The 19,696-nt window shown below is 56.2% G+C and overlaps 6 protein-coding genes across 6 annotated transcripts; 2 read left to right on the top strand and 4 right to left on the bottom strand.

The window, feature by feature from the left end:
• Positions 1-499: 499 nt before the first annotated feature.
• On the top strand, positions 500-1,981 carry BDP81DRAFT_329265 (O-methyltransferase; the record flags this gene model as incomplete). Its single annotated transcript, XM_060585294.1, has 4 exons — positions 500-833; positions 900-1,026; positions 1,084-1,567; positions 1,715-1,981. 4 exons carry the CDS (start codon positions 500-502, stop codon positions 1,979-1,981), a joined length of 1,212 nt encoding a protein of 403 aa, XP_060440760.1.
• Positions 1,982-3,296: 1,315 nt separating this feature from the next.
• BDP81DRAFT_464490 (uncharacterized protein) lies at positions 3,297-4,283 on the bottom strand (the record flags this gene model as incomplete). Its single annotated transcript, XM_060594160.1, has 1 exon — positions 3,297-4,283. One exon carries the CDS (start codon positions 4,281-4,283, stop codon positions 3,297-3,299), a length of 987 nt encoding a protein of 328 aa, XP_060440759.1.
• Positions 4,284-8,477: 4,194 nt separating this feature from the next.
• On the bottom strand, positions 8,478-8,928 carry BDP81DRAFT_437353 (uncharacterized protein). Its single transcript, XM_060591213.1, has 2 exons — positions 8,760-8,928; positions 8,478-8,587 (listed from the first exon to the last, which is right to left on the bottom strand). The coding sequence occupies exons 1-2, from the start codon at positions 8,892-8,894 to the stop codon at positions 8,498-8,500; spliced, it is 225 nt and encodes a 74-aa protein (XP_060440758.1). The 5' UTR covers positions 8,895-8,928; the 3' UTR covers positions 8,478-8,497.
• Positions 8,929-11,746: 2,818 nt separating this feature from the next.
• BDP81DRAFT_107453 (uncharacterized protein) lies at positions 11,747-12,831 on the bottom strand. Its single transcript, XM_060581436.1, has 2 exons — positions 12,457-12,831; positions 11,747-12,231 (listed from the first exon to the last, which is right to left on the bottom strand). The coding sequence occupies exons 1-2, from the start codon at positions 12,705-12,707 to the stop codon at positions 11,856-11,858; spliced, it is 627 nt and encodes a 208-aa protein (XP_060440757.1). The 5' UTR covers positions 12,708-12,831; the 3' UTR covers positions 11,747-11,855.
• A 509-nt stretch (positions 12,832-13,340) lies between these two features.
• BDP81DRAFT_329479 (male sterility protein) lies at positions 13,341-16,183 on the bottom strand (the record flags this gene model as incomplete). The annotated part of the gene is made up of 3 exons (XM_060585313.1): positions 13,341-13,796; positions 13,870-15,577; positions 15,633-16,183. 3 exons carry the CDS (start codon positions 16,181-16,183, stop codon positions 13,341-13,343), a joined length of 2,715 nt encoding a protein of 904 aa, XP_060440756.1.
• A 1,500-nt stretch (positions 16,184-17,683) lies between these two features.
• Positions 17,684-19,631, top strand: BDP81DRAFT_398386 (Dak1 domain-containing protein; the record flags this gene model as incomplete). The annotated part of the gene is made up of 4 exons (XM_060588455.1): positions 17,684-17,786; positions 17,864-18,628; positions 18,697-18,945; positions 19,021-19,631. The coding sequence occupies 4 exons, from the start codon at positions 17,684-17,686 to the stop codon at positions 19,629-19,631; spliced, it is 1,728 nt and encodes a 575-aa protein (XP_060440755.1).
• Between the last annotated feature and the right edge of the window lie 65 nt (positions 19,632-19,696).

The following is a 19,696-nucleotide window of genomic DNA, read 5'->3' as shown; positions in this document are numbered from 1 at the left end:
CACCGAGCTGCCGCATCCAGTTACCGTCCATCCCTGGACCTGGCATCACCGCATCGGATGAGGAGAAGTTCAGGGAACTTGAGGCACATGGGAAGCGATCCAGAGACCAGAAGTCCTCTTTTTGCGCCTTTACCTCTCCAGTCCCTCAAGTCATTGCTCTCCTCTTCCCCGACCATCACATCCGTTGGCGAACCTTTGCGTGCGCTCGAAAATAGTGCAGCCAGAAGAGTTCATCATCCCATCTCACCCACATTCCGTACAACGTTCTCCAACGCGACGCCTGTCAACCCCCGTGTGCCCGGTTCTCCCGTGCGGCGTAGTCAAAGTTCCTGTCCCATGCAAAGCAGACCGTTGATCTGCAAACCTGCAGCGGAATCCACATAGCCCCCATTCGAACAGAGGAACGCAACTCGCATTCCTCGTGTAACCAAGCCGTACATTTCTGCGCCGCTCAGAGATCCGGTAGAACTCTGTTTGCCTCGGGGGTCCCACACCGAAAATGACCGGTGACAACGGCGCTCAGATCCGGGAGGAGGCCGCGGCAGCGACAGAAGAAGTCAACGCGGCCCTCCAGAGCTTCGTGACGAGTCCCGGGCCGTCCGGAGGTGACTTAGACAAGGGCCAACGGCGGCGCATCATTGATGCGGCGAATAAGCTCATCAATGCCGTCAAGGATCCCGGTGATGAGTGGTTTGATGCCACGGCGCAGGTCGCGCAGCTGGGCGCGAACCGGCTCTTTTGGGAATGGAAGGTCTATGATCACATACCGACCGAAGGCAGTATCTCATACGGTGAACTGGCCAAGAAGGTCGACGCCGATGTATCTCTGATACGTGAGTTTGAGATGCACTACCCACGGCCAACCCAAGCTACTGGGAATCTTCGCTGACACTTGTTAGGACGAACTGGTGGTGTTCTCACATCGATGGGAATTCTGCAACAAGTAGGCGACGACTCCGTCGCGCACACCAAGCGCTCTCGCATCTACATCGACGGTCACCCAGCGGGCCAAATTGTCGGCATGGCGTCTGCTCTCTCCTCATCCACCATCTTTGCAAATCCCTCACTAACACCCTAGCGCAGATGGGAAAACGGCCTGGTACCGTACGTCCACATGCCAGCCTACTTTGAAAAGTACGGCCGCAAGGAACCACAGACCCTCGACAACGTCCCCGGCACGTACGCGTACGGCGTGCCAGAGTACGGCTGGTACGAGATGCTGCAACACGACCCGCCGCGGATGCAGCGGTTCCTGCGCGCCATGGGGCCGATTGAGGAGAAGATGCCCATCTCGGGCATCTACGACTTTGGCTGGGTTGTCGAGTACGCTCGTGAGAACAGCGACCGGCCGCTGTTTGTCGATGTCGGCGCGGGGCGGGGCCAGTCTATCAAGGCTATTCATCGCGAGAACCCCGGGCTTCCGTTGGAGAGGTGTGTGTTGCAGGATCGTGCTGAGGTGGTTGAGGCTGTGAGGAAGCTTGATGACGAGGATATGAGGTTGGTGCAGAAGCAGGTTATTGATTTCCACAAGGAGCAGCCTGTTAAAGGTGAGAGAACAATGTCCTCCGTCGAGATGTGCTGGAGCACCACTTGGTGATACAGACACCTTCTCTCCATTGCAAAGGGTTTAAGAGACGGATAGCTGACCGTGTCATGACTTCAAGGTGCCCTGACGTACTGGATCCGCCGGTGTCTACACAACTACGGCGACGAGCTGGGCGTCAACATGCTCCGCATCATCGCCGAGGCCATGGCGGAGGACAGCCGGCTCCTGATCCAGGAGGACGTGATGGGGAACCCGCCGCACTACACCTCCACGATGCTCGACTTCATGATGCTCACCTTTGGCGGCAAGCAGCGGTCGCTTGAGTGCTGGGCTGACATTCTCGGGAGGGCTGGCCTCGCGATCAAGAACGTGTCCAAGGGCCAGGGACCGTGGCGGCACCTTGCTGTGATTGAGTGCGTCAAGGCCGAGAGGTGAGGAGTCTCGAGTTTGAGAGTTGGTCCTGGATGACATCAGGGACTAGTAGGCCCTCTAAGTCTGTGCAGAGGAGATTGGCGTTGCGGCTTCGATACTGTCTGGTAGATCGATGGATTGATGTGGCTGGGATTGGCGGTGAAGTCGTTGAGGTATTGAGTCGGCGAAAGATGAACCAGCAGGTGATAGCTCAATGTGACACTATTGAAGATCGACAAGAGACAGGAAGTGACCGACTTCAGCCTCGTGCACAACGTGTACCCGTAACGCCGCCAACCTCTGAATTCCGAAGTCTGATCTGAGCAGATCCATCGTCGGCTCTGGGCATCACCAGAGTCACCATATTGGCAGGACTGGAGTTGAATTTCGGCTAACCCCTATTGATGCTACCCCCGGCCCCGGGGAAGAGCCGCAAGATTCCTAGCGAAGCCCCCAAAGCGGGTCGTGATAACTCAAATCTTCACCGCTCCTTTCGCCCGGAATGGCGGCTTGTCCGGTCCGGTCCGCCTAATGTATTCCGGATCCGGACGGACGGGAGGACACCGGCTTCTCGAGTCCGCAGAAAGAAAGGCTCATGTGCCATGTGGGCTGTTGAAAATGGGTCCCGGCCGGGGACTAGCGGTGTGGCGGTGTTGCAGTAGGCTGGAAGACATTGATTTCATCCTCAACAAGATCAGATGAAGAAGAGCCTCATGTGAACTGTGGAAGGCATATTCATTGGCACTCGTGGTTGATCACATTGTCAGGAAGCTTGATATGATGTTGGTGTGCATGTATGTATGTATCATTGAATCTCTTGGAGACTACATGTAAAAATAACTATCAGTCTGTGTACGTGTAGTCCTCAAAAAGACGTTTGTTTCTCTGACTCGCTTCTCTCCAATCTTCCAAAGTCTCGTGTCGTCGTCTATCATCTATGTGTCGCTATGCCATTCTGATACTCAAACTTCAACTCTCTCATGTCTTGATACCTCGGCCCAAAGGCTCAAGAGAGTCTCGACATCCACCAAAACTAAAACGTTAAAAACAAGATTATGCAATAATGAAGAAAAAAAAAGGCGAAACAGAAGTATGACGAAGAATCCAACGATACCAAATGCTGGGTATAAAACGCCAATGCAGCCTTGCCCAGCCGCTTGTGCAAATGCCGCGCCGACTCGATGATGTCAATGCCAAAAATGAAGCACCACTCCCCCCCCAGTCCCATCCTCTTTCCATTCCATGAATCCGAAAGCAAAAACCCAGACGTTTAACACCAGCATCAAAGCAGAAAGGACGAAAAAAATGAAATCCAGCCAGAGAAGGGGGGTGAGAGTGCTCAAGCCGTCTTGGACCGAGTCCACCCAAACCAACCCCTCTTACGCCCGCCACACCCCTTCTCGCACGGCATATCCTCATCCAACTCAAGCCTGTACCGCCGCACACTACCCGTGTCGTCGTCGAACGCAACGTGCTTCTCCTTGGGCACAAAGCAGTCCGGCACAAGATGCCTCTTCATCCACCCCTTGACGCCCGTCCTCGCGGCATCAATGGCGGCGTACTCGAGTCTCCGCGTGCGGTCGCTGGTCCAGTAGTGCGTGGCCTGCGGCGGCAGCGGGGGCGCGAGCTCGGTGCATTCCTGGCTGTCCCGTTGCTGCGGGGGGTGGGAGTGACTACCCGGCGAGGAGAGCAGGAGCTGGCGCTGGTCGAGCTCGAAATCGTCACCACCGCCGCGGCGTGAGGGCCGACGGGCGGCGAGTTCGACGTCTGTTGGGTGCGCCGGGAAGTGGAAGAAGGTTGCTTGAGGTTGTGCGTGTGGGCGTTGGGGGTGGTAGAGGCTGCTTCCGCTGGTGCGTGCCGTCGTTGCCGGGTACGGGCTCGTCTTTGCTGCTCGGCGGACCGTCGGGCGGCCGCGGGAGCGGGGGGCGGCGCCGGCGGATGCGGTGCCTGGGTTGGAGGAGGACTGGGAGGAGGAGGCTGTTGATGTGCGGCGCGGGTTGGAGAAGGAGGACCGCGGGGGGAGAGACTCGTAGCCTGAGTCTTGCCGGCGCATTTCGGCGGGTTCGGGTTCCTTGTCCTTGTGCTGTTGCAGCGGGTGTGGTGGGAAGTGGTGGTAGTGTGAAGGAGCCGGCGCCGGGGCTCGGATCGGGGCCGAGGTCGGGGCGGGGACGGGGGTCTTTGAGGGCGGGGAGCTCGGGGCGTAGAGCTCTACGTCGTGGAAGCTTTGGTAGGCGCAGGTGTAGTACGTCGTGTCGGAGGCGGCGACGCTGGCGCGGGACTCGGTCCGGAAGATCATGTTGGAGGGGAAGGGTGAAAGGCGAGACATGATGTTTTGCGGGTTTTGATTTTTATCAACGTGTGAATATGTGTGTAGGTGTGCGTTTGTGCGTGGAGATACTCTCTCACGAAGGCTTCAAGCCAGGTCGAAAATGTTGTGTGACTAAAGGTAGTATATATGATGTTTGTGTGTAATAGAACTCGGAACGATAGAAAGTGAAATTCCTCGTCATGAAGCCATTGGAGGATTTCCCCCCTCACTTGATCGATCACGCTGAGCGACACGCGGCGAGACGAAGGGTGCGATAGCCGAGGTTGTTGCGCCTCTTCTTGTACTTTTGACGAGTTGGATAAATGTGATGCCGACCAGCGAGCTTTTAGGAACCAAGCTGCGAGCTGCGAAGGTCGAGGGATGAATCTCGCTTGCGGAAAGGCCTCCCAGGGGAATATGGGAAGGGGGAGGGGAGCAGGTTTATTATATTAAATAAACCCAGTTGACGAGATGATGAGAGAAAAAGGCGGAGATGAGGTGCGAGATTTGAACGGAGCGTATTGTGTGTGTGAAGTTGCGGTCAATAAACGAAAGGAGGACGAAGAAAACCTAGACCCCTCCGATGAGGGTCCCGCGTTTCTAGGTTCCTGTTGATCTGACGACAAAAGTGTCGGAGTGGACTCGTTGGAAGTCTGGTTCGTCTCTTCGGAAGCCCAAGGCCCCCTGTTCGTGCCCTTTTCGGTACAGGAGGAGAGTGGAAGTGTTGTTGTTTTGAAAGGCGGGAGATGCAGGTCCTTACAGGGCCAGAGGTGGACGATGCAACTATTGCGAATCGAGAACGGGTACAGGGCCTATTTTGTGTGGTGATCGTGAGGTCCTGGGCTGCTGGGTTCGATATACCCCGGTCGAGGGTGGCAGGGGGAGTTGTCGTCGTGGGCGGGCTAGAGGGCCGTGATTGGGTCAGGATGTTGCGGTGAGGCGCCGATGGGGTCTCGTGGTGCTGCAGCTGGGACCTGGGATGTCTTGCTGAGGAATGGAGGGGGATGTGGGATGTCTGGATGGGTGTATGGAGGCGGGCGGCGTTGGCAGCTGCTGGTTTGCCCGAAGCCCTCTCTCTCTCTCTCTCTCTCTCTCTCTCTCTCTCTTCTCAGTCTCGTTCAGCTAATAAGACTGTTGTTGATATTTCTTCTTCTTTGTTGCCCGCCAGGTCTTTCGCAGCGTGGGGTGATGGCAGGAGGGGATTCGTCCACAGAGGAGGGTGAGGGAGGGCGCGGGATGAGAATATGTAGGTACAGACACCGCCTCCAGAAGAAGCTTGATGGTATTTGGTTGGGTTGATCGTCGGTTATGCGTGGGTTGATGATGTGGCTGCTGCTATGCCTGCCAGGATGAGCTGCGAGGTTATCCCCCGGTACGGATTGGCTTTTCTTCTGTTGGCGTCGGTGGGTTAGGGGTGGTGCTTGTTGTTAAAGGTTGATTTATGCGGGAAGCCCACTGCGACGATTGAACAATGCCAATGTCTATCCGTATGTCAAGGTCGGAAAATGATGCTGGGCTGGCATGCGGAGCGGGTTGGAAGGGGTGAGGGATGTAATTCTCATAGATGGCTGGGAGGTTTATAGGGCGACAAGTAGCCGTACTGGGATCAAACGGGTAGAGAGAATGAGAGGGAGGTAATGCAGAGACCGCGTACGGGACACCACTAAGTCCTGACTGACGGTCTGAAGAGCAGCAATACAAGCCGGCGGCCAGAAGATCAGACGAGGAGGGGGTGGGGGGGGGTGAAGTCCAAAGTCGTGTGCTGCTGCGGGACGGGAGGGGGGGTAGTAGACAAGCTGCAGGTGCAGCAGGTGGCCAGGTGGGCGAGGGCGTTGTTGATGAGACGACAAGCCGCCGATGTCAAGAAACTCCAAGTTCTCGATCCGAGGTCCCAAGGCTGTCTCAATATGCATGTCTCAAGCCCACACAAGTGTAAGAGACAAGTTGCGCGAGTAAACTCGGCTGGGAAATACAGATCGAAGATGAACGAGCAGAAAGCGGTGCGGTGATATATCGGGTCAAAGAGTGAACATCGCCGAAGAGGCTCGACTCTGCAGGGCCTTTGCACAGTTTTTACCGGCACCAGGTCCCGATCGACTTTTCTTCAGACGCAAGTTTCTTTTGACAAGAGAGCGAGAGAAAACCGATGAGGGTAGAAGCCTGCACACAGTCTACATAGAAGAGGGGGAGGGGGAGGGGGAGCAGAGGCCAAAGGACAGGAAGCAGAGGGAAAAAGGCCTTTCGTGTCGCAGAGTTTCGAAACTTGAGACGATGATGTAGTCGCCCGGCGATGCGCTACACGCTAAATGATAATCCCAGCGATAAAAACCGCTTCTTTGGGACGAGATGAGAGCGGTACCTCAACTTTGACGGTTTATCCGTAGAAGCAGCGTGAAGGCGAGCCACCAGCGAGTGACCACCGCGCGCCGGACTGGAGTCGAGTCGAGTCTAGAACCTCTGGGCGTTGTGTTGCCTTCAGGCCTCTTGACGCAACACGGTGGAGATGATCAAGATGGGGGAGGCGAGTCACAGTGAGTGGGCACTGAGAATGGGAAACAGTAACACAAGAGAGACACAGGATATCCACTTTCAGTATGCAGGTGGTGGTAGTTTTTCTCTCTCGCCCGCTGTTGGCGGGAGGCGTTGCGCTTTACGGATAGAGGATTTTGCGTTGATCTTTCACGTTGTCGTCTCAAGTTGCGTTGCGGCGCCTCTTTTTCATGCAGCTAACGTTCTTTCGGGGTGAGAGGAGAGAAGACTAAGAGAGGCTCAGAGGGGGTGCCGGGTGTGTATGTGTGTGTATGTGTGTGTGTGTGTGTGTTATGGTTCGTGTAGTGTACCTTTGAGGACTGTACTCGGCCTTTATCCGTAAGAGGAACAGTTCAGGATCGTAGAGTCGGCCCTGAATTTATTGTGTCCGTACTATGTATCCGTACCTATGATGGGCATCATGCGCGTGGTTGCGTGCAAGTGAGAAACTGCGTATGCGAGGCGGCGGATCGTGGGATGGATACCTGGCTCCCAGGGGAGGGTTGTAGGCCTGAATTGCGTAAGGTGCTGATTTTGTTGCAGGAAAAGCTCAACGACGGCCGAGAGGGGGATTAAAAGCCTCCCAAGCCTCCCAGTTGGAGTAGCGGTGACGCACAAGTGGACGCGTGTGGGATGAGATGGGTAGAGTTGGGAATCGGCATGATGAGATTGAGGGGGAAATGAAGGATGCGAGAAAAGTGAGTACTTGAAGATGAGACGAGAGTGAAAGAGAACTGTAGTCACTGAAAGAGGGTGTATTGAATGTGAGTTTGTGTTGTATGTGTGCGTGTGTGTGTGTGTGTGTGTGTGTGTGTGTGACTGAGAGAGGGCATTCAAAGGCCTGACAGAAAAGCTACGAGACGAGAATGGCCCGGCGGCACGGTGTTGATATCTCTCCACCTTTGATGCGCTGTTCGACGGCTCGTGGAGATGGAATGAGGGCTAGCTCATTCACACTATTGAAGAGACGATTTGGGAGCTTAAGACGGCCGGAGAGCAGCCCGAGAGTTTAAGTCGCGGCGACTAACACAGGTAGGAAGCGGCGATGCTCCTCTAGCTTCATTCTGCTGCGTGAATTGACGGGCGGGAATGGGATGGCGGGCCTTGGATATCGTCAAGTCACGTCAGTGAGCATACCTACCGTAACTCTTCTCTACCTGAGGACGAGGCACTCCGGCCGGCGTGAGCTTCGGCTCTTCTCTTTGACGAATGCAGTCGCTGAACAATGAAAGCTGGGCGTCCTCGGCTGGCGCGACTATTAATGTTTTGTTGGTATTAATTAACAGCAACCGTCTCGTTTCCTTTCTTCTGACGTTTCGATCCACCCGCTAGCTCGTCGCTCTTGACAGTGACAAGCACGACGTTTTGACTCTCGGTACCTTGCGTACGGCGTCTCGACTCTCTTTGAATAGTTTGGTCGCGCATTCGCGGCCAAGAACGATGAAAAGAGAGTCAAGGCGAGACGCTGTGGGTTGGTGGTGCAGGCGGCAAGGCTCCCCCCCCCCCTTGTCAAGAAGTCTAGAGTTCCCACGGCGGCCCCTCACTGGGATTCTTCCCGCGCAACCGCCGATGTCGCTAGAGCGCTGGACAAGGTCCAGGCATGGAGTTCTGGCGGAGTTGGTGGGGTGTGGAGTGGAAGAATGAGTCGAGCGTTGTGTGTGTGTGTGTGTGTGTGTGTGTGTGTGTGTGTGTGTGTGTGTGTGTCACTGTGTTGCGCCTTCACCCCTCCCTCTGGGTTTGCTTTGCTTTCCTGGGGATTTTCGTGAAGGAGGGGCAGAATATTGCGAAATCTCCTGCGAAGAGGGCTTGGTTAGGGCTGATCTCTCGGTGAAAGGTTGTAATGCTCAATGAGACTGAGTGAGTCCGATGCCAGTGAGCATGAACGAATGAACTATGAGGGTTGTCATTCACCCAACCCCCATCATCATGCGTCTCTCCGTAAAAGGCAATATGAGTAGCACTTACGGCGTAGGCTTCACGAGACGACAAGGTGGTATCGCGAGGATCACGTATCACAAGCCAAAATAACATGCCTGTTGATGAGTGTAGGAGGAACATTGATGTCAAGGAAATAGTCACCTGAGTGAATGCGCAGTGCATCCCCAGCTGGAGGCACCCGCAGAGGCAGAGCTGGTGTAAGACTAGTTAGCACAAGTGTCGTTCGTCTCCCGGCTCGATCTCGACTCTTGAGCGCGTCTCTTGACGGACGAGAGGACGATCACCACGTTGCCAAAGCCTCACATCATTGGACGGGTTGCTATTTCCGTTGCAAGATTCGGCGGGCTTGTCATTCGCGGCGCAGTTGATGGCACTGCTCTGTGCTTTTGGTGGTTGAGACAGGCAGTCCCTGATCTCCTTTTCACATGTCAGACTCATCCTCCATTCACACGCGCATTCACTCACACCCTCACCCTCACCCTCACCCTCACACCAACCAATTGTCACTCACACGCATCTTTGGCTTCTGCTAGAGTCAATTGACCCATGGATTGGACGCCGTCGCATCGTCCCTGATTCACACCAGCCCAATCATCGCCTATCGCGTCAACCAGTGTGCCGCCTGCTGCGACCCGACGTGCCGACCCAGGAGGAGGTCACCCAGCGGTCATCGTACATACCCGACCCCGTGGACAGCGATTCGCTTCTCGCGTACATGAATCCATCCATCCATCCCATCCCATCTCACTATCATTATCGATGGATGGATGGGTACCTAGATTGCCGTCTCTCTCTCGCGGGCCTGAAATACGATAGCCTACAGGTGCTCATCTGTCTACATGTATGGCCAAGAGCTTACAAGAGGTGTGCTCCTCACATGGCGAAGCTTTAATGCCAGCCCCAATAATGTGATGAGAGGATTGCGTGAGTCCTCCGCGAACGAACGCAGCTTTGCTCAGCCACCGCACGTTGAAGCTATATCAATGCCGACCAACCTTAACCACTGTCGTCCAACTGCACTGTTTCCAAACGGTCCCGTCAGCACCAATCATCACACGAGGAAATCCCAAATTCGCAATCAGGTCGTTGGTCTCCTTCTTCGTCCGACCCTCCATTCCGTACGGGTTCACGAACGCGGGACCACAGCCACCTACGATCCACACACCCCATTCAGACTTTTGTCACTTCCTTCAGGAAGCCACCAGCCCCAGAACTGGCAATGATCCACAAGCCCCCACGAGGTCACCCTCGCTGTGACTGGGACTGGACCGGCCAGACTGGGCTTGAACGGCCTTGCGCGAACCAGGCCGGGCCAGCCAGGCTTCACAGCCGCCTGGCCCTGCCGTCTTGAGACATACGTTCTATTTCCGACTGGCTGTCGCAAATACTACTGCGGCTACTACTTCGTAGGCACTGTAAACTAGGTACTGCTGCTGCTGTGTGCTCTGGCGATTCGGACTATTACCGACAGCATGTGGCTGCCAAGGCTGCGTGTCACCAGCGCACCGCAAAGACATTGACGACGCCAGAATCACAGGCTGCCGAGATGCCTCCCGTTCTAAAGTTGCTTTCTTCCACATTCCAGAGGAACTGACCCTGCTGCCCCTCTAGTAGAGTCTGGACTCTGGAGTTTTGCCCTATCTGACCCCCATCCGACCCCCCGTCGATGAGATCAATCTCCCCTCCAAGCTCTCAGCCGGGTCCGCATGCCTCTTTGAGCACGCCGTGGACCTCTGCTGGGATGATCGCTGTCAGCACCCTATCCTCCCCGTGCGGGGCGGGAATGGGGAAGGACATCGGTACGGATAGATGAGCAAATCGTGGGATTTTAGGCCCCTCCCTTTCCCGTCCACTGCCGAGATCTCCCTGGACTGTAATTATTGATTGCTTCTTGTTGCTGACCACCAAGTCCGATGAATGTTACTTCACGGAAATGCTTCAGTGAGTCTGCGCTACTACACCCGACAAGCCACGAGATCACCCGTGCGTGCCGTGCGGCAAGATGGGAGCGGGCTACGGCCTACGAGGCGTGTGTCACGTAACTGTCACCCCGAGGTTCTGGTGCTCGCCTAGGCATTTGAATTCTCTTCCTTTTCATCTGCTCTTCGGCATCCGCGTACTTTTGCTGGACGCACGGAAAAGAAAGAGAATGTTCGCGCTGTGTCCCTCTGTCTCAAAGTATTCGACCCTGAAGTTTGAATGGTGGTAGTCGCACAGATTCACGGCCTGGCCGTGTCAATCCCCGTCACACCGTAGCATCACAGAGCAAGAGGACTGCGTTCGAACTTTGCAACGCAGAATGGGGACCTCGGCCGCTGCTGTTTGTCTCAGCCGTGCCGTCGTAACCATTCAAACCCCCCCTCGAGACAGAAGCCTTCGCCAAATCACCTGTCCGCGCCATCACGCACGTATGATCGGTTGATCCCACAGCCAAAGTACCCCGAACAAGACCGATGAAGGGACAAAACATGACGCAAACAAGTGATGAATTTCCTTGTCCGAAGTATCATCTCTAGGTTCATGTCAACGTGCCGTACGTCCCGTTTCCTAACAGCGGATGTCCCGGCATGCCAAGACGATCGCAATTCCGCGTGAAGTGAACACACACATTGAGCGGCCGCGCCGTCGTCTGTAGACTCGGGATTTCGGATGACTTGTTTGCCATCGTTAATGCGTCGCTCACACGGTCCACGAACACGACCAAGCGGAGACCCAAGTAAAGTAGGTAGGCCATGACCCGAAAACTCCGTGAGGCTAAATCAGCTCAAAATCCGACTTTCCCTTGCCGCCTCATTCGTGTGCCCATTAGGCTCAGACCGAGATCATGCTTGCTGGGCCCATTACGTTTTCCTGCACATCCTCTGCGTGCCCTGTCCCAGTCCCAGTCTCAATGTTGGCTAACGTGAGCCTCTAACCTCTCACGCCATGACATTGTCCTATGGATAGCGCTCACTTCTCCTGTCCTAAGAGTAGGTGGTCATCTTGAAGAGGCATGCCGCTGGCCCGAAAAGACCTCGGGACGGATCATAAGCTGCATACATGTCGTACCTATGTGACTAACTGACGGCACGAGCTATCGCCGTTATCACAAGCAAGACACGCTATTCTTCCTGTAGCCATCAGTCAGATGCCACCGCCCATCGCAGCGCCCCAACTCCCCCTTCCACACGGCCCCTCTCCCACGACAACATGCTCCGGCGCCGCGTCCCCGGCAAACGGCACCTGCACCAGCACCGTCGGCTCGTCATCGGGAAACTCGGTAAAGTGCCCCGCGTGCACGCTCACGTTCTTCAAGTCTGCCGCGATGACGAGCGACGAGGATACTGTGCCCGGCTGGATGTACGCCGTCGTCTGCGCCGGAGGTGCTGCCGATGCGTCGTCGTCGTCGCCACTGCTGCTGCCGCTTCCGGGTGACGGGGGTGACGGCGTGGCCTGCGACGCGTTCCTTGGCGGTGCTGGCGATGTGATGCGGATGAGACCGTTGAGGACGACTGTCAGCCTGCGGTTGCGGGGATCAAGTTAGTTTGCGAGTTTTCAGTAACGAGAAAGCTTGACGTCAGGGTACGCAGTCAGGTCTCCCTTGTTCCTTGTCCATCAAGTTTCGAAGAACTCAACAAAAAAAGGAAGATGAGAAGAAGCTCGGTCGTCTCATGAACAGGGAACTTCCTCCCCTACAGTTGAGGTAGCTATAGAGAGAGGCACGAAAGCAAAGAAAGAAGCTTACTGCACAGCCGGCGCCCAAGCCTCTCCGACCGTCGTTCTGGGCTGGATGATGGACCACTCTGCGCGCGTGAGATCGCCGCCGAGGGCGTAGTTGAGAGCCGCGCGGGCTTCGACGGGGACGGAGGTGAGTTGCCAGCATTCGATGACGGAGTAGCCGTCGCGGGTTGAGAGTGCCGTGATGTTGAGCGGGGTGAAGGCTTCGACCGCAGTTGCGAGGGCTGCACCCAGGGCTGCGAGTCTGAGGATGCGCATGACTGCGATCTATCACCATCTATCGTTCTGGATTTTAAGGTGCCGCTTGAGAGAATCAGACCTGGGACGTAGTTATGAAGAGAAGATGAGACCTGAAGATAGCTTTGAATCCTACGTGGTTGGTGATGTGGCTTTCGGATGTCCGAATGCCCTAGCATGCGCCTTGCCGCTCTTCGTGGCGCACAATGGCTGGGAATCCGTTCCAAGACCTTCCTGCTAGAGGGGTTTTACTGTGACTGGCAGCGCTTATGGGAATGTGTCTTACTTCAACGGCTGGCCTTGAACTTCCAAGTCTCTGGGAGCTGCCGAACAGCCGCAGCGTTCCTGAAGATCATCTTGGGGTAGAGTTTGCAATGTTGAACTCTCTTCTCCTCGGGTGATTTTGATTGAAATGCTTGAATAAACTCAATGAACCCCTCATCGTGAGATCTGTAGATGCTCCAGAAAACCCCAGCTCCTCAATATCGTGCTAACATCTCTGCGCGCAAACTTGTTCGGAATGTAGGTAGGTATAGTAATCAATTTCTCTCGTGGTCATGATATCCAGACAAACAACAAGAAACAAATGCCTTATTTACAATATGCCAAACGCCAAATATGAGTCCAAACGTGGTATATCAAACCTCCCAAAAATCACCACTGCGTCTCCATCCACCTAACCATCCTCTCGACAAGCCCGCTCCCAACAACATGCCACCCATCCCCGACAGCAGCGCTCCTCGCGCCCGTCCTCTCCGTCTCAAACACGAGGCCCTGACGACCAGGCCTATCATTATCGTACTTGTCCTCAAAGAAGCCCAGCAGCTTGTACGTCGGGTTCCGCTCCGGGTCCGGGTCGGACTCGCGCAGGCGGCGCACCCACTCGCGCTGCGAGACGATTTGGAACTCGAGACCCGCGTCGCGGAGAGCGTGCAGGAAATCAAAGGTCCAGTGGAATAGGCGCGGGTTCTGGACCTGGTAGACGAGGTCCAGGTCCGCGTCATCGGGGGACGACGGCGGCGCGCCGCAGGATGTGCAGCGCGGGCCGGTGAGGCGCGCGAGCTCGAGGACGGCGAGGGCCATCTTGTCTGCTGGCATCCACGAGGGGGTCTGTATGAGGGTATTGTTAGCTTTCTATTAATTCTCTTGTAATCGCTCTGTATGTCATGATGAAGAAGCTTACCTCTTCCAGCGCAGGCAACGCCTTGATCACCTTTGCGCTGCGAATCATCAACGGGATCGCCTCCGTCTGATTCCACACGCCGCCCTCGGAATCGCCAACAATCTGTCCCAGCCTCAGCACCCTCGCCGTCATGCCGGTCTTGGTCGCCGCGGCCTTGACAACATGCTCCGTAACGACCTTGGACCGCGCATAGCCCATGTTCTGCGCGTGCTCCAGGTTCTCGACGTACGTCTCCCTGACTCTCGCCGGGATAGGCGTGCCCGCCGCCGCCGAGATGGACGAGCAGAAGAACAACCGCGCGGGCGCGATCGTCTCAGTGCTGAGGCAGAAGTTGAGCAGGTTATGCACGCCGCGAATGTGCTGCGCCTCGAAGCTCGCGACGCCGAGGTTGAAGTTGACGGCCCAGGCCGAGTGGATCACCGTCGTCAGGGACTTGCGGAGCTCGGCGGCGGCGTCGGCGGGGAGACCTAGGTCCGGGAGGCCGAGGTTTGTCGGGAGGTAGCGCACCTTGGCCTTGTCGGTTTCGGAGAGGCTGAGGCCCTTGGGGGTTAGAGAGGCGAGGACGCGGGACTCGGCTTCTTCGGGCGAGGCGGCGCGCGCGAGGCAGTAGACTGTCTTTACGTAGGGTTGGCGGACGACTTGAGCGAGGAGGTGTGCGCCGAGGGAGCCCGTTGCGCCGGTGAGGACGACGGTCTCGCCTTCGGGGGTGATGGTGCCCGGCTTGCGCTCGGAAAAGTCAGAGTACTTTGCAATGAGCTTCCTCATCACCTCGATCTCGTCCTCGGCGTCGACGGATTCGCCCGTGCGGAGCGCGTAGACGTGCTTGGACAGGGAGAGGACGTTGGGGTACTCAAAGACGACGTTCTGGCCTAGGGTCTTGCCGCCGAGGTCGACGCCGCGCTGGATGTGGCCGCGCGCGGTGTTGGCCTGGAGACTGTCGACGCCGGCCTCGAAGAAGTCGGTATCCTTTTCGACCTTTATGAAGCCTAGAGTCGAGCGGAAGAGATTGAGGAGGTAGTCTTGGAGCTGCGGCAGGTCGAGGGTCAGCAGCTCGCCTCCGGCGACGTCGTCTTTGGGCGCCTCGAAGCGTCTGTAAACGTCCTCGATGAGGTCTGCGAATTGCTTATAAAAGCCGGCGCGGATGACGGTGCCCTTATCGGTACGGGGGTATTCTGTGCCAATATCTACCACCTCAATCATCTCCGGGGAAACGCGGCCAAAGGCCTCGGCTCGGGTGTTGGCTTCATCGATGACGGGGCTCAATGTCTTGAGGATCTCCTCCTTGGACAGGCCCTTTGCATTGTCGCTGGGGATGACTACGAGACCGGGGATGGACTTGTCTACGCCAAAGACGACGACCTCCTGGACTAGTTCGTGTTCGCGGATGTGGTTCTCGTAGGGGATGGGCAGGACTTTTTCGCCGTTCACCAGGGTTACACGGTCATCGAGACGGCCGAGGTACCTCCAGGCATCTGGGATCGTGGGGTGAGGAACGAAGGTGTCGCGGGTGCGGTAAGAGTTAGGAGCCGGGTCGTCCGAGTTGGACATGACTTTTGAGGGAAGACCGTCGAGAACGACGCACTCGTGAACGTCGCCTGCGATGGGAATCATACGCAGCCACGGCTTGGCAGAGGCCAAGGGCCGCATGTAGTTCCAGTACTTGTCCCCGGGCTCACGGAACGAGGTCATGAGCTGGCCCATCTCGGTGCTGTGTAACAGTTAGTAAGAGCAACTCATGGGAATCTGAAGTTAAAGAAACTTACGCTCCATAGTGCCCGACGAGATACACGCCCGCTTCGACGAGTCGATCACCCAAGTCATCAGGGCAACTGCTGCCGCCGTACAACACAAGCTTGAGTCTCTGCAGCGCCTCGATACCTCCCTCCGTCTCCGCGAGAAGCTTCAAGGCATAGGGCACGCAGTGCAAGCTGCCTGGCTCCGTGGCGTTCATAGCCTTGACCAGTGTGGTTCCAGAAAGGGGCAGGTTGGCATTATAGATGGCGATTCTGTGACCGGCAACAATGGCACGGAACAGCGTCGAGATTCCATGGTTGTGGAAAAGCGGCAGGGTCAGGAAGGCGCGGTAAGGAATTCCGCTTGAGTAGTTTGAGATGCAAGCCGCGTGCGTCTGGAAGATGGGCTTGGGGAGACCGGTCGAGCCGGACGAGTGCACGATGAAGGAGATGCGCTTGCCGGCGTCGGGGTGCGTGAAGACGGGGAAGCGGTCGCCCGAAGGACTCGGGAGGTCGTAGTCGGCCTTGTCGAGGATGCTGAATGTGGTGATGGGTGACTCGGCGTTGATCTGGGCCGCCATGTCGCTGTACCGTTCCGAGATGACGATTCTGCTGCAGTTTGTCTTTTCGAGGAGATTGGAGTAGGCCTCTGGCGAGAGACGTGTTGACAGGTAGAGCACGGCGAAGCCCATCCTTGAGAGGGCGAACATGGAGACAACATAGTTGATGTCTGAGTTTGCTAGGAGGGCGACGACCTCTGCTTGGTTTGATGAAGGGTTCTAGGGGTTGTCAGTCTGTGTGGCTCTTCGTTATGGACAAGGAGCTTGCTCGGTGGAGCGGTGTGACTCGGTGAGTCTACATACCTCTGGGAGAAGACCGGCCTGGACATATTTGCGCGCCGCCTCGTCGGCGAACCGATCGAGGTCCTTGGCTGTGTAGTTGACATAGTCGTCTCTGCCGCGCGCCGTAGCGGGGTAGGCTAGGACATCGACATCTGGTGCTTCGTCCACGCGCTTCAGAAGCAAGTCTGTGACGGTCTTGAGCTCAATAGGCTTGACGGTCTCCACGATCTCGACAGTGGGCTTCTCAGACGTGAGGATTGACCGCGGAATCACGCCTTCCGTATGGATAGCCATGTTGAAGAGGGTGCCACGATTTGGGCGGTTATGATAGATGGGGAAGAAGGAATGAGTAGGCAGTTAGATAGATATGTATGGAAAAAAACGACGAAAAATGTTTGACTTTGAGCGAGTGTCACGCTTGATATGGTTCTTCACATCTACTAACCAAAGTCTTTGGCTAATTCATCCGCCAGTGAGCAATGACATGAAATGTTCTTTTGGAAAAGGTTTGGAAAGCCTATTATCTTAATCATCCATCCAAACTAGTCCCATCCAGATCACACCCGCAACCATATCCATGTACGAACAGGCCGGGTTTCTCTTCTCCAACAATTCCGTCCGTCCACTAGGCTCGCTCGCCCACCCTACCCTCCATTCCAGCCTTCTTTTTCCTACCTTACTACCACTGTATTACCGTATTACCGTACTGCCGTACCTTTTCCCACCCCTTACAGTGGCGACGACCGCAGACGCAGCCAGCCGTTTCCTCTCCTTCCCAGTGGCCCAGCCAGCCCGGCGGCAAGGTCACGAGTTGCGTGCCGAGACAACCGGGACGGAAAAGCCACTTACACAAGGTGAGGGGACACGGAAAAGCAACAACGGCAAACAGGCCGGGATGCACGGACCACTTCTCCGGTGTGAGGTGCCGGCCGGTGGGATGTCCGTCGTTTCCATGGTTCCCTGGTTTGCTTCGGGACGGGATCTCGTAGTAGTATATCCGACTGACGGGAACTGTGTGAGCTTTGAGGAAGTCGGAGGAGCATTGCCAAGGAGAGGAACACGCGGGGGAGACGCGGGGTGTCGGACGATTCTGGGTGAAGGAGTCTGCTATGGCGGGGTAATGAGGGATGTTTATTATGAGAGACGTCCATGAGATGGTAGTTTCTTCGACGTCTGGTAGAAGCTTGAGACAGTCCACGTATTTCGAAAGAATAATTCACACGCTCAGCCTGTATCAATATGTCGAAACACTTCTATGATGAAGCCGAGGACCTCGTTCTCGATGCCCTCGAGAGCTTGGTGCTGCAGAATTCTGGCCTGACTTTGGACAAGTCAAAGAAGAGTGAGTTCAGCTATATCCCCAGCCGTGTTCCAACCAGCATTGAAAAAGAGAGTAACTTGCTAACTCGGGTTCAACAGCACTCTGGCTCACAAAAAATGACCCCAAACACGTCTCCCTCCTCTCCGGAGGCGGCGCAGGCCACGAGCCCGCCCACGCAGGCTTCGTCGGCAACGGCATGCTCACGGCCGCCGTCTCAGGCTCCATCTTCGCCTCTCCCAGCGTAGCGCAGATTCTGTCTGGCATCAGCCGCGTAGCCAGCCCCGCCGGTGTCCTCCTCATCATCAAGAACTACACCGGAGACGTCTTCCACTTCCACCTCGCGGCCGAGAAGGCCAAAGCCCAGCTCGGCGTTCCTGTCGAGGTTCTCATCGTCGGCGACGACGTCTCCGTTGGCCGCAAGAAGAGCGGTAAGGTCGGGCGCCGCGGGTTGGCTGGCACCGTGCTCGTGCACAAGATTTTGGGAGCGTACAAGGAGACGGGCGCTTCGCTAGCGGACGTGGTCAAGTTGGGCAAGACGGTGACGGAGAACTTGGTGACTGTTGGCGCCTCGTTGGAGCATGTTCATATCCCTGGTCGAGAGGCTGCTGCGGCGTCGACTGATGATCAGGTTGAGTTGGGCATGGGTATTCACAATGAGCCTGGGTGTCAGGTGTTGAAGCCTCGGCCGCAGCTTTCCCAGCTCATTGATGCCATGCTCACACAGCTTCTTGATCCCGAGGATTCGGACAGGGCATACGTCGACTTCTCTGACGCCAAGGATGTCGTTCTTCTGGTGAACAACCTGGGTGGTGTTTCGCCACTTGAATTCGGTGGTATCACGGCAAAGCTCACAAATGCTCTGAGTAAGTGAATGTCGCCAGGCATAAAACTCGACTGAGGATGTTCAGAACGCCATACTAAAAACACGTAGGTGGCCGTGGAATCAAGCTTGCCCGCGTCATCTCTGGCACTTACATGACGAGTCTGAACGGACCCGGCTTCAGCATCACTCTTCTGAAGGCCAACCCCGAGATTTTGAAGCACATTGACGCCAGCACAAATGCCATCGGCTGGGCTTACTCCCCGCGCGAGGAGACCAGCGGAGACGTAAAGCAGCGCCTCGTCGAGAGCAGCGACTCGGGACATGGCTCCCAGGACGCCACCAAGAGCGGCGTACAATGTAAGTCCCAAACCCTTTCAAGATAAACCCTTCAAATGTCTCCCGTTTGCTGACCAGAGCCTGGTCGACATACAGTCAACGTAGATACCTTCAAAAAGGTCGTCTCCGAAGCAGCAAAGAGAATCAACGCCACCGAACCCCAAATCACAGCCCACGACACCCAAGTAGGCGACGGCGACTGCGGCGTGACCCTCGCCCGCGGCGCAAAGGCCGTCCAAAAGTACGCCGACTCCCCCTCCGTCACCGACGACGCTGTCCGCACGGCCATTGACCTCACCAACGTGATCGAGGACAACATGGACGGCACCTCCGGCGCCATCTACAGCATCTTCTTCGCGGCGCTGGCCTCTGAGCTGCGCAAAGCCAGCACAGGCGTCCTCGACCTGAAGGCGTGGACAAAGGTCGCTGTCAGGGCCCTCGAGACGTTGCAGCAGGCTACGCCGGCTAGACAAGGAGACAGGACGCTTATTGATGCGCTGGAGCCGTTTGTAAGGACGTTGGAGAGCTCGGGGAGCGTGGGGAATGCTGTTGAGGCTGCGAGGAAGGGGGTTGAGGCTACCAAGGGCATGGCGGCTTCTCTTGGTCGTGCGGTTTACGTGGAGGAGTCTGCTTGGGGCAAGGTGCCGGACCCGGGTGCCGAGGGCGTCTTGGCCATTCTTGAGGGTCTTCAAGCGGCTACTTCGTAGATCATCCAGTTGCTAGTAGGTAGCGGTATCTTGTATAAACGCATTTCATGAACAGACAAAGGGTA

Source organism: Colletotrichum phormii, assembly GCF_030913505.1.
Source record: "Colletotrichum phormii strain CBS 102054 chromosome Unknown BDP81scaffold_23, whole genome shotgun sequence".
Lineage (NCBI taxonomy): Eukaryota > Fungi > Ascomycota > Sordariomycetes > Glomerellales > Glomerellaceae > Colletotrichum > Colletotrichum phormii.
Note: the sequence above shows the minus strand (reverse complement) of the source record. Positions and strands in the feature narration are given on the sequence as shown.

Coding starts and splice junctions, on each gene's coding strand:
- BDP81DRAFT_437353 (XM_060591213.1), bottom strand. CDS start 8,894: ATGCACTGCGCATTCACTCAGGTGACTATTTCCTTGACATCAATGTTC. Junction 8,588..8,759: donor CGTCTCGTGAAGCCTACGCC/GTAAGTGCTACT, acceptor CCCTCTTCGCAG/GAGATTTCGCAATATTCTGC.
- BDP81DRAFT_107453 (XM_060581436.1), bottom strand. CDS start 12,707: ATGCGCATCCTCAGACTCGCAGCCCTGGGTGCAGCCCTCGCAACTGCG. Junction 12,232..12,456: donor GCTTGGGCGCCGGCTGTGCA/GTAAGCTTCTTT, acceptor CCGCAACCGCAG/GCTGACAGTCGTCCTCAACG.